The following is a 13,984-nucleotide window of genomic DNA, read 5'->3' as shown; positions in this document are numbered from 1 at the left end:
AGCTTAAAAAATAAGAAATAAAGTTAAAGCTAATTAATTAATCTTTAATATAGGCTAGCACTGTTTGTATACTCTCTATTAGTATAATATCTTTTTTTCTTTAGGTTTATAGCGTATTTATACTTATAGTATAGGCAGATAAATATAACATAGTAAGAATCTAATCTAGTAACTTAGTATAGAAGCTAATACCTAGCCTTTTTTTATATAGTAAATGTTAGTAGAAGTATATAGTAAAAGGAATAGAAAGCTAATTAGCTATTTTTTAATAACTAGGTACTGAATATATAAATTTAGATATATATTTAGAAGCCTAGGCAGTAATTAAAGTTTAGCTTAACTCTAAGTTATAAACTACGGTTAAATTAAAAAATCTCTTTATTTAACTAGTAATCTAATATATACTACTAAGTAATAATAGTTTATATTAATAAGCTAGTATAGAAGAATCCTTTATACTTTAAAAGTAACAATCTAGATACTTTATTTATCTATTTATTATATTATTTTATCCTTCTTTACTACTAGAAGTATAGTTAATTAATAAGATAATATTATTAGTATAGCCTAAAAGTTCCTATACTATAATTTATAGTAAACTATTAAGTAAAGAATTAAAATAAATTATTACTAGTACTAGTATAGTATTTTAAATATCTCTAGTAAGATTTAAATAAACCTAGTTAAGTAGTAAAAGAAAATAAAAGGTATTACTTAGTATAATAGTAATACCTTCTACCTAGAAAATGAAAATTTTTTATAGTACTATAAAATTAATAAAAAACTTAAAGTATAGCTTTATAAAGTTAAGGTTTAGCTCCTCCTTATAAAAGTTTATAAAATTAATAAGGCTTTTTTTAATACTTAGCTTTGTTAACTTAATAAGCTTATTACTAAGTAGCGTAATAATACTACTCTAACTAGGAATAAAAGATAATTCAAGTAAGCTTCTATAGAATCTAGGTATATAACCTAGACAAGAAGAATTATAATAGTAATAGAAGAGGTATATTACTTTACTATAAGGCTGTCTTATATAGTTAATATAGAATAAGGTTAAAGCTAAAAGTAGAAGTAATAGTAATAGTAACAGTAATAGTAATAGCAATAGTAATAGAAAGCAGAGGGCTAATAACTTATAACTAGGTTAAACTTTAACTACTGTAGTTAATGTAAACCTACGTAATAAAAACTAATAAAAAGAATTAAAACGCGTATATAAAAATATAATAATAAGATTATACATTAATCTCTATTCTCTAGGGATATAATATCTTATTACTATTTTTTCTTTAAACTTTAACTTATCTATACTCCTTTTGTACCTACTCTTATTAATAATTATTATTTTAGCTATATTGGTTAGACTAAAAACCTAACTATTAATAAGAGTTAAGATAAAAGTATAGAAAGAGTTGAAAAGATAATTATAGCTATAAAGTAGTAATATCTTGTAATATAATAGTAATATAGTAACATTAATTATAACGAAAAGATTCTTTATAATACTTATTTAGGGCTTCCTTATTTCTATACTAGGTCTTAGGTAAGTTGTTAACTTATTTAATGTAAAATTTAGATAGCTCTTCTAAAGTTATAGTAAAGTACTCTACTAGATCTTATTATTTTTAGCTTTCTATACCAAAGCTACTATTTCTACTTTTTAAATATCTTTAAATCTTAAATCTTTTTTTAACTTGTCTATTCTTTAAATAAAGTATAATTAATTATATTTATTTACTTAGCTTTAAATGTTTTTAAAAGTTATAAATCCTTTATATTACTTAATAAACTATATATTATATTAACTGCTCCTTTATATTATTTAAAAACCTTTTTCTCCTTCTAAATTTTTTATTTTTAATTTATAACTTAGCTTTTGACTTAATTTTATAGATTTCTATCTCTCTTCTAAGTAATTAAGAAGGATAAGGTAGGTACTCTTTTAAGTCTAGAAGAAGAAAAAGTTACTAACTTCTTGTAATACTAGAACTAATATATAATTTCAATTACGTTACTTAGTAAATTTAAATAACTATTTCAAGAGAGAGTTAATATATAATTTTTCTCTAATCTAATAACATCTAAAGATATAAGCTTGAATACCGTTCCTTAAAATAGATATATAGAAATTAATCTATACACTAACTATTTCTAATAATACTATATATTAAGACTTATTTTTAAGTTCTTACTAGTAATACTGCTGGAAAGCTATAGGCAAAACTCCTAGAAATTATCTAGCTCTACCTATCAGAGTCCTTAAAAAGACTTAAAGTAATATATTTATTTAGATAAATTATACTATAGATCTTAAAAAGAGAATATTTAATATAACGAATTCAAAACCTAAAAACTATATATTAATACAGATTTATAAGCTATAAGTTATCTAACTAATCTATCTATTTTAAAAAAAAAGATCTATAGAGTACTAGATAGACTTCTTTATATAAGCTTATTTTACTTTAACTAGTTAAAAGGGGCTAAGTAATTAAGTCTTATTAGTAAGATATTACATTAAGGCTTAGTATATTCCTAATCGTACCCTACTAATATATTACTAAATATTATTTATTTAAGAGAATCTTTTAAAAATATACTATAATATATACTAATAGACTTTATTATGTTCTTAGTAGTTACTAATATTACTACCTCTAGGTAGATTCTATTGTAATAGCTAATAAGTATTTAATAAAACGCGTTTTTATTCTTTTACTAGGTAGCTAGTAGATATAGTAATAAGTTTTATAAAATATAAAACTAGTACTAACTTACTACTAAAAAACAATAAAATAGTATTTTATAAAGTATAAAAAGTTCTAAATAATATTCTTGATATTTATTAGAATTTTATTAACTAATATCTAAATATAAAGCCTAGGTTTACCTAAATAACTAAAGCTTAAGTTCTCTTTTACCTAAGATACTATGAACTATAAGCTTATAGATAATTTCCTTATCCTATATACTAAAGTAAATTATATTACTTAGAAGTGATCTATTTATTAATAGTAGTTCTTATAAGATTATAACTAGAGTAGATATTTAAGAACTTTACTTTTAAGTACTTCTAGATTAAAATTAACTAATACTAATACTAGAGCTATACTTAAGGGATTTAGGTAAGATTATCTAGTAGTAAAATAGAAGTTCTATAGAATCTTTAAATATAACTAGAGTAAATTTTAAACACTATAATCCTTTTTTCTTAACGTTATTAACTATAAAGACTTTCTAGGATACTCTTTATTAAAGAATCTTTTTAAGAAAGATAAATAATTATAGGTTAAACTAACTATTTTATCTCCTATAAAGACGTTTTTAAAAGTAAAGAATTAAACTATTATAAACTAGTCTAAAAGAAAGGCTCTTTAAATTTCTAAAAATAGTAATATACTCTTTTAGAAGTTAAATTATTTTTTAGATATATATATATTTATTCTTCTAGCTCGTCTAAGGTAGGACTAAGGTAGAAGTAAAGTCTAAGCCTAATTTCTATTCTTTTATAAATCTATTATAGAATTAAGATCTACTACTCTTTAGATAGATTTTAAGTAAGTATAGTTAGTATTTCCTTCTTTAGCTAGATTACCTAGATAGTAATTACTATAGCTCCAACCTTAATTACGTATTTTATTAATATAACTATTTATATCTTGAAAATCTAGTTGAAAATAGTATAGCTAGTAATATAATAGTTGTTTAAACAGGGAATTAGAGTATAGATTTAATAGGTATTTACTAACAAATTAGATTAATTCTTAAGGTGTATACCCTAGAGATTTATAAGTACTTACTTAAAAATTAATAGTTTTATTAATCCTAGTTAAATACTAACTACGTTAATAGTTTTAGAAGTATATAAAAGGCTTTATCTTCTATATAATAATATAAAACTTAAAACGTATCGTAATATAGAAAAATCTTTATAGTAGTCTATATACGGCTAGAAGCTTTTATTACTATACTAACTATTCTCTTTAAGCCTAACTATTACCTAGAGGTAAAGGTTAGTTTATAATTTTAATTACTTATAATTTCTATTTTTATTAAAGTAAGTATTGTAGTAAATATCTAGCAATTACCTTTCTTACTTAGATAGAGGTATATAAATAATAAGGTATAGACTACACAACGATTTTGAAATTAACGTTATATAGTTTTAAATTTTTAAGTTTAATTATAGGTAATCTACTAATATATTAAACTTATAGCCGTTTCTTTACTTAAAAAAAGGATTATAAAGTATTTAATAAATTAGCTAAATTGAGTTCTAGATAAATTAATAATCTTTAGTACTAGTATAACTATACTAACTAAGACGTTACTTTAATAAGGCTCTTACTCTATATTGTATAATACTACTCTACCTTATTCTTTTAAGCTCTTGTTAATAATATAACTTAGCTTTAGGACTACTATAACTTTTTATTAGTATATAGACATTTATTACTATTATAGGTATAAAGGTTTAAATTTTCTCTATAACTAATCTGTATATTAATGTATAAATATAACTTAATTATTAAATAAAGGCCTTTTTAGATAGATTCAGTAACTTTAATTATATATAAAATCCTACCTATAACAAGGTTATTTCTAAAGCATAGAAATTAATATTTTACGTTACTATTATATTTTAGCTATATATCTGTTTTTATAACTTATTATTTCTTATTATATATTTATACTTACTAGAAGATCTAAGGTTTAACTTAGTTTTAAGTTATTAGCCCTTTACTTTCTATTACTATTACTATTACTATTACCCTTACTACTACTTTTTAATAAGATAAGCTTGCTTTATCGACATTTAATATTAATTCTATAGTCCTATTTTAAAGATTTATACCTTGTTAATTACTTTTATAAGTTTTTTTTCTTAGATAGTATAATTAAGGTCTATAAAAGCTTACTGAAAATATATTTTATCTTTAGTAAAAATAGTATTATTATACACTGGGGTGACACAAATAAAAAGTTACTTTAAAAGTCTACTATTTCAAGAGTGTATATCTTAGTTAGTAGTAGAGCTATAAATATAAAAAAAAGAGATTTAGAAAGAGAAAATACAGATTTATAACTTTCTGATATACTACCTTGGCTTAGTAATCTCTAGAAGATAGTTCTTTAGCAGTGTTTAAGAGGAGTAAAAAAGAGTTTAATAAAAGTAGTAATAAGTATTTTTTATAGGTATAAAATTAACTTAAAATAGTATAAACTTTCTTATCTATCTATTAATATTAGATTCTAAGTTTTTTAGGTATAGTTACTCAAGTAAAAAAGATAGAATTTAATAAAGTAGTAAAAGTAGTTAAAATAAAATAATATAATAAGTAATAGCTAACTAGTACTTAGTATACTACCCTTTAGCGTCTATAACTACCTTATAACGCCTAGGCATAGATAAAATATAGTTATCTATACTCTATTATAAGATTAAATCCTACTTCTTATATATAGCTCTCTTAAAGGCTTCTACACTAGCCTTACTAGCTTCTACTTCTAAACTAGTACTTATTTTATTATCTAGTCTATCTTTTAATAGACTCTAGATATTTTTAATAGGTACTAGATCTAGGCTGTAGGGTAAATACTAATAAAAAGAAATTTTATTTCTCTTAAACTAAGCTATTATATTTAGCGTTTTATAAGTTTTAATATTATCTTACTAAAACTTCTACCCTAAATAGATATAGGTATAAAGAATTTTTTAAGAATTTAAAAGAAATTAAAAGAGTAAAAATAAAGGTTAAAAATAATAAAAGAGTTAGAAATAAAGAATAATAAACTTACTTTTTTTAATAGCTAGTTTAATATAGCGTATTAAAACCTTTCTTAGGTAGTCTTTATTTATATAAGACTTAGTTATAAAAGGCGTTTTAATAACCTCTAATTTAGAGTATCTACCTATCTTAATTACTCTTAAAACTTAGATAGAAATGTTTTAGGCTATAAAAAAGTTAGTTTTAAAGCTATAAAAAAGATAGTTAAATAAGAATAAAAAGAATAAAAAGCTCTAAAACTAAGCTTACTAGAAAAGATTTTAGACTTACTTATATTAGTTATATTAACTATTTAGTTACTAACTCTGTTATTTTCCTTCTTTTTGTAATATTCCTTTCTAGTACTATACCTACGCTAGATTACTAACTTATTAAAAAATACTATCTTATTAAGTTTTATATTTCTAATATTTTTATCCTACTCTTTAGCTAGTAAAAGCCTCCTTTTAGCTTTATATCTATCTAATAAAGCTTTTTTAGAAGCTATATTAATAGAATATCTTTCTCTTTTAAAAAATCTTTGTAAGCTTCTTTTATATATAGGAAGGTTATTTTTAACTAATATACTCTTATTTCTAACCTTAGGGTTATTTATTATAGCCCTGTTAATAACTCTTTCTTCTCTTTTAGATAGCTTAGAAACACGTCCTTGTTTAATAGATTTTAGAGGCGTTATATTAAGAGTTTTTTAATTTATTCTATTAATAGTATTTTTAATAGACTTTAGAGGCTTTTCTAGCGTTATAGCTATAGTAGAAGTAGAAGTTTTAGCTTTTAAAAGAAGCTTAACTTAAGGTTTAAATTTTAAGAATTTTAGCTCTATTTTAAAAATATTACTAAGGAAATAGAAGTCTAGGATTTTTTTTCTAGAAGATATCTATTATATACTACTATTTTAGCATGTAATTACGTAATTTTAGCTTACTAACTTACTATTACTAGATTTAAAGTTAGATTTAAAAATCTTTTAGTTAACAAATTTATACTATAAATTAGGTAATGTAATGCTTATTAAAGCCTATTCTATATATACCTAAAAAAAACTGAACTTTATACGTCTAAAAAAAAGTTCTAGCTAGTTAAAATAAAGAAAAACTTTAGGGTCTACTTCTAGCTTATATATTAATTTTACTAGATAGTAAGTATATTTACCTTTAATTACAGAAATATTAAGCTAGGCTTTCTCTTTTAAAAACTTCTTTTTTTATATTTATAGCTCTATTACTTACTAAGATATACGCTCTTAAAATAGTAGACTTTTAAAGTAACTTTTTATCTGTGTTACCCTACTGTAATACTTAATAGTAATACTATTAAGTTAAAAAAACTTAGTATAAAAGAAAGTATTATTAGTTTTATAAACTTAAATTAAAAAAGCTAAATTTTAACTTTATTAAGTTTTACTTAAAGCCTTTTACTAAATATAAGGTACTACCTAATTTTTAAATTACTTTAGTAGGCTATATTACTATTATACTAAGTAATTTTTTTTTTTTCTTTTTACTACTTAACTAGGTTTTTAAAGATCTTATTAAAGATATCTAAAGTACTATCCTAGTACTAATTATTAATTATTTTACTCTTTAAGTATTAGTTTATTATAAGATAAAGTATAGAAACTTCTTAGCTAGACTAATAGAACTATATTATTAGTTAAGTCTAATTTTAGTTATAAAAGAAGATTACATTTAATAAATAAAGAAATAAATAAGGTACTTATATCTTAACCTTTATCGTGTAAAGAGTATTAATATACTAGCTAACTTATAAAAATAATTACTACCTATACTTTTTTTTAAGCTATATTAGTTATTTACTTAGAATTACTAGTTAATTAAAAAGCTTTTCTAACTTAGCTATAGTTTAAAATATAAGCTAGTATTTATAATATAACTAAACCTTAACTAATAGCTAATAAGGCTTTTAAATATCTTTTTATACTAGTATATTAAGTAGCTAGTTATTAAGAAATAGTATACTAATTAGCTTTTTATTACTATTACTATATACTCTTACTAATTTTTACTATATAAAAAGGGGCTAGGTATTAGCCTTTATACTAAGTTACTATATTAGATTCTTACTATATTATATTTATATACTTATACTTGTAGTATAAATACGCTATAAATATAAAATAATAATAAGGTTATAAGTTTATCTAGAAACTTTTGATAGATACACGCTAAACATAAATCTTACGTAGCGCGCACTAATAACTTAGAGCCGCAGTAGTGTTGCGCGATGTGGGTTGTGGGCAGCATTAGTCAAATGTGTGGGCAGGCATAGTCGCACTGCTTAAGCAACACCCACCCCTCGCCCGTGCACGATGATGGAACCCTATGTCGATGTAAGTGCCCTATCTCAGCTCGCGATGGAAAATCACTAAAGAACATAGCCGGCCGCTCGAAGTCCTTCAACTATATTCCCGCTAGATAGCGCAGCCTTTGATATCTCTTCGATGCCAGAGGAGGAACTTATAGCATATGGCAAAGTTGCTCCAGTTCTTTACTCGATTGCGCGCATGAAAGTCGTACGACTGTCCAAAACTCTGGTCATGAAATTTGGGACCACTGTTCTAGCCTCAGAAGGGGAGACTATGAGATACGTCGCAACGAAGTTTTCGGGAGTTAGGCTGCCTCAAGTCTATCGTTGTTTCAACATTGATCATTCCTCGTCATATTTTGGTGTCGAAGGCTACATAGTCATGGACTATATAGAGAGTCCTTCCCTGGACACATGTTGGGACGAACTCACTCTCGATGTCCAGAAAAGTGTGGCTGAACAGGTTGCGGCTATGGTTGATCAGCTACAATCTGTACACTGCGATCATCCAGGCGTTAATGGCGGAGGAATATCCCGTGGCATGTGGTTCAGTGACTATGGCGCAGGACCGTTTCCGACGAAAGACGTATTTCAGAAGTGGATTACCTGGAAACTCAACATGAGCAAGCGTTACAAGCAAGCCTCGCCGGATGCTCTACCTCTACAGTGTCCTTACTTTGTCCTCGTTCATGGAGATCTCAGCCCTCGAAACCTCATTCTAGACACCAGCAACCAGGTCTGGCTGATCGATTGGGGTTGTGCTGGCTTTTATCCTCCAATATTCGAGGCTGCCTCTGCGAAATACCAACCAAGATTCAAATCGTTCTCCCGGCTACTTGTACCGCTTCTTTACAACCATCCTGAGGAGCTAGCGCAGCTCGAGGACTGCAGCTATGGCATCAATCGCGTTCCCTTTTCGCTCCCACCAGAGATGGAATTGGAAAGCAAGGTAAATTCTTAGGGAAGCAGAAATAACATTGAATGTTCTGGAATTGTCGACTGAGAGAAAGAAATGTCCAATGATTAATCACCAAAAATGAAGCATTCCTCTGGTTTCCCTACAAATACAGTGCGCCTGCTGCCTAATCCAAATATCCTCTATCAACCAATGCAGAAGAACATTCCCTAGACGCGTTAGATTGAGTAGATTAGAAGCTGTGTTGTATACAGTTTGATGCTCTGGCGAAGTGGTTCGGTCTCTTAAGCGGAGGTGGTGGAGGAGGTAGTGGTGGTGGCGGAGGATTCATTGACGCTGCTATGCATGCAATTGGGTATTGAGCTTTCAGACAGAGGATTTTAATCAACAAGAGCGGGTACTGCAATCCAGAGGTTTCATCTAGTGTAGTCTCTCTTGCGGCGCTTGTTGGGGCGTATAGTGGTTTTAACCTAGAAATAGGCACTACATTATGAATCTATATAATTCAATATACACACATGTAACAATTTGTTTTGTTTCCATTTGCCGACAGCGAAGCCTTTTAATTCACACCGGAGTTCTAGGCATTCGTGATAGGAGACTTCTTCTTCCAATGACGTCCTGACTCGTAGTCGTACTCGTATCCCTCTACCTCCCATTTCCATCGAATGTATCGCCGCAAATCCTTATCTTGTGGTATAACTCGCTTCCACTCAGGTTCGAACTTGTACCGTGATTTATCAGCTGCACGTAATCGATCTCTACCGAAGATGCGGAAAGAGTCTTCTGCATATTGGCCGACACCATGGAGATGTGATATCTCACAACCACCATTATTGCTTGGCTTGAAAGTCTTTTTCTTCAAGATCGTCTCTGCACGAGGAGGCGCTTCAATCCATCCAGCTGCCATCTTGATCAAGTTTGAGGCTCGACTGCACTGCAGTCCCAGATGCCAGATCATATTCACAAGGTCTTCCTCATTCGCAGCGGCCAATATTTCCGGTGTGGGATATGTGCACAGAAGTTGGAAGAGTACAGGGCGACCGGCAGTGCCTCTAGTCTTGTTCCATAACATGGCTTGAACAACCAAGGCAAACAAACTTCTGCATATACGCTCTTGAATTAGTCCCACAGGTCCTGCTGGCTCAAGGGTGAAGCCGAGACCAGGAGGGACGATTGGAAGTGAAAACGGGTCCACTGGTTGAGGCTTCGTTAGTGGAGACGAGAAGTATGGTGAAATTGTTGGCCCTCGTAGACGACGCGACGTCTTGCGTTTGGCTAGTTTTTGAGAGCAAACTGGTGGATCGCTCAAGATACGAATAACTGTGCCCTGACGACGTTCTGTAGAAGCGGAAAGACCTGAGAGGCGTACCCGCGGAACAGACGCTGCAGTATTTCTTAACGATTTGTTTGTTCTCGAGACAGTATTCTCCCCAAGCTTTGCGAAAAAAGGAGAGATAACCGGCTTAGGAAGACGCTTTCGTTTCTGGTGGACTGGAGTTGCATGATTTGTGTGAATGATTGCAGCGGGGGATGGTGAAGAATCCATGGGACTGAACTCGTGATGACACCCAGGGCTGCAATACGCGACAATGCCAACAAAGATCAGTAATGCTGCTAGTAACGCAAAGGAGACTGAGATTAAAGAAAGACAGATGTGAATAACCAAATGTATCATTGCTCATTAAAAAGATTATGTATCCACCAAATGATCAGTCTATCGCACGGTGGCAATACTGACTTGCCATTTCGCGAAACCACGTCTTCGGCGAGTGGCAATCGAGTGGTCAATGATTAGCTTCCACTAGTCGCTCATCGTCAGTGATGTCCAATAAGGGTGGAATCAATGGGTTTTCGTCTGACTTTACTAGGGTAATAATGACGTGAATCATAGGGAATATCGATGACGTATCGTTGACGGCAGGTCGGCGAATTTAGTACGGTATCCGACCTCGCTCAATTGCTACCTAAGGCATATTGTGTAATAACCTGGCGAAGGCTTCAAAACATCTACTTTAAGCAATGATAAGCTCATGTAGGCTCTGTGAACGATTTGGACGTTTACCCGTCGTGAGAGTGGCTAGAAAAGACATAAGTGTCAGCCTTTCTGGACAATATCGTTGAAAATGGCTCTTCGTATGAATTATCTGGCCCGCATCTCCACATCAGCATGGTCACGATACTCTGTGAAATTCGATATTGAGGAAGTACTAAGACAATCTCGTGGATGGGCATAAACCCTATCTTATGGCTATCGCATCCAATCCACCAGGTGAGTATTACATCGCGCGGACAAGGCAGAAACCAATCTCACGACTCACCATAAAGTTGTTCATCCATACAGCATTGCCGCCTCTATACGTATATATCGTGGCATGAGTGCGTAGGGGGCAAACTTGGCAGCCATCCCTGTTGTACTTGATTGTGTGTAGGTGTCTACCGATGTAGGGACGTGTCATGGTAGAAGTAAAGCTGAGGTAGATTATCAAGTGTCTTTTCTACGGTCTGTTATCACGCAGGGCGCGGCTTGGTGTAGTGCGATGATAGCTCCTAAACTGTCCAAAAAGGGAGTGATATCAGGCATCGACGCTCGAACAACATCGTACTTACCATTGCTCAAAAGCTATACTTGATGGTCAGCCGTTATCATTAGGAGACTAATCTTAGAGCCACGTTCGAATAACCTTGCCAAAGTGGCGTGCGCACCCACGCAAAGATGTCGATATCCTCCTCTGCGGTTCGTAAACATGGCCGTTCTGTATAAATTCATGGTCATTCCCGAGGTGTCTTGTATGAAAGACGTCATCAACCACCTGACGGGTGCTGTTAATTCTACCTACCATCGCCTGCAGAACCAGCCACTCGGTTTATCGACACAGGGTCCTCTCATTCATCTGGTGCAGTCTGTGACCATGAACTGCTAGACCCAGTATGTTCCCCTACCGCCAGTATTCATGATAATCAGCAAGTATGTACCGAAGCAGAACTCCATCCACATCAGCTTCTTAGTCATTCTCCAGGGCTTGGTTCATTTCAGGCACACACTCAAAGATGAAATGTACAAGTGCCCAGATACAGTGATCAGGTATGCCTTGCAACTAGAACGGCAGTTAGAGGATCCTTTGTGGAGTATGCTCAGGACTGCGTAGTTTGAAAGGTTGTGGCTAAGGAATGATAAGTAGTTGGATGTGCAACAACTGGTATACAACGGACACGATCACAGGGACATTCTAACCCTTACGAAGCATACTAGCTAACTTAAACGTTTTTGCCCCACCTATTTCACGGCCGATCCCTGGAACAATGTCCGTTTATCCCATCTGCGCCTTTGCCTAGATGTTCATTGTCAATGCTTTGCTAGCATCGCCTCCCCACCCTCCCCTATCAGGTTTGCACACATACTCGCCCCTGAAGACTTCATAACTTCTCTTGTGACAGGCATCGGCGCCACGATCTCTCAGTTCATCGACTATTACACGCACCTTCGCCATTTACTACAACGGGGAAACGCAAATCTTTCTGTACACACTCCCCCAATTGTTCCATACTCCCGGGCCCAAGACGATCCTCATCCATTGACGTCGGCGCTCCAGTCTCGGAGCATACACTTCTCGTTCTTCCTCGTCCGAACCCTGAAAGCGCGTACTACAGCCTCTTTCATCTGTATACTATCCAACTAACTGCATGGTTACCGCCGAGCCTGAGCGTGTAGTTCTGCAGGCGGTCAATCCAGATCAAAGAGAAGGTCATCTGGTCTGAGTTGGTAAGGCTGAAGAGTATAATACGAAAAAGACGGCGGATAGGTTCGAGTATATAACTTGACTGAGTGGGAGATTGGAGATAAAGTAAACACTTTGTACGCATAGACTATGTAGAAGTAGCCATGGCTAATTCAAGCTTCTATCGCGGACGGTACAGGGGACTAACCTTTGACAACTATATTACATATTGAATAACAACTGGCTAGAGGGGGAAAGGGGCAAGGAAGGGGGGGAATGTGATACTTGATGAACTCAAGCTGAATGTAAAGAGCCATACAAAATTATGATTTGTTGTTCAAGACAAAAAGTTCTGGTTTATCAGTAAAAGTTTTCGGCGTTTTGTATCGTTTTCCAAACTTGATTTGTTTTCTGAGACGTTTCTTACATATTGGTTGAGCATAATTGCTACTACTATTCTCTGTTTCAACGCTGAAGATACACCCTTACTCTTTCTCTTTACAATCTCTGAGCTATTTTGTTAAATCGTGTTTGGATCTGTGTCACGACACTTTTACTGTGTTGGCGTTGAGAAACTCGAAACACTTTAGTGCTCACCGTTAGTGACAATAGTAGCTCTACATTGTACCTTTATCGCTAGACAGCATGCGATATAGCGAAAGCTGTAAGCATGGACAGACTTGACCACTCACATGCTAAAGAAATTGAAATAAATTGTACATATTTGAACTGCATACTAATTGCTCAGCATCCATACCTCAGCGTCAAGGGGCCATGTCCGAATTTATATCCAGACTGGATTCAACTAGCAGTAGACAAATTCCTCAGACACATCTACCATGTCGTCAATATAAGCCGTTCCATTCATACTAATTCCGAATCGAACAGGGCAGACTCGGATTATTGGTCAAAGTATAGACTGCCAGCATGCTAGTTTCAATGGTATCAGGGCCAACGACACATTCTGTTCACTGGTATCTAAAGAGCGCAGAACCCGGTCTGAGCGAGGATATACGCATCGTCTCACAACGAACTCTCCTGCATGTCCGTTGTGGAGGTCTTACCGGCTTGCATCAGTACGAGGCCAGGCTTCTGACCCATTCTGTGTGCCGCTCGGAATGGTGTGCCGCCTGGGAATCGATTCCAACTTGTTCCCATGGTCTGGACTTCCATATAGGCACCAATGCATACAGATGCAATACACATGCATTGAAATTGATGAACTTCGAGCA

General features: G+C 32.1%; 2 protein-coding genes across 2 annotated transcripts; one reads left to right on the top strand and one right to left on the bottom strand.

Moving 5' to 3' along the window:
* The first annotated feature begins 8,084 nt into the window (after positions 1-8,084).
* Positions 8,085-9,531, top strand: P153DRAFT_399055 (uncharacterized protein). Its single transcript, XM_033671695.1, has 2 exons — positions 8,085-8,142; positions 8,191-9,531. The coding sequence occupies exons 1-2, from the start codon at positions 8,122-8,124 to the stop codon at positions 9,076-9,078; spliced, it is 909 nt and encodes a 302-aa protein (XP_033521369.1). The 5' UTR covers positions 8,085-8,121; the 3' UTR covers positions 9,079-9,531.
* Positions 9,523-10,672, bottom strand: P153DRAFT_368997 (uncharacterized protein). The gene has a single exon (XM_033668660.1). It carries the CDS (start codon positions 10,580-10,582, stop codon positions 9,614-9,616), a length of 969 nt encoding a protein of 322 aa, XP_033521368.1. The 5' UTR covers positions 10,583-10,672; the 3' UTR covers positions 9,523-9,613.
* Positions 10,673-13,984: the final 3,312 nt, after the last annotated feature.

This window comes from Dothidotthia symphoricarpi (assembly GCF_010015815.1).
Source record: "Dothidotthia symphoricarpi CBS 119687 unplaced genomic scaffold P153scaffold_16, whole genome shotgun sequence".
Taxonomy (NCBI): domain Eukaryota; kingdom Fungi; phylum Ascomycota; class Dothideomycetes; order Pleosporales; family Dothidotthiaceae; genus Dothidotthia; species Dothidotthia symphoricarpi.
The sequence above is the reverse complement of the archived record's forward strand: the minus strand, read 5'-3'. Positions and strand labels throughout refer to the sequence as shown.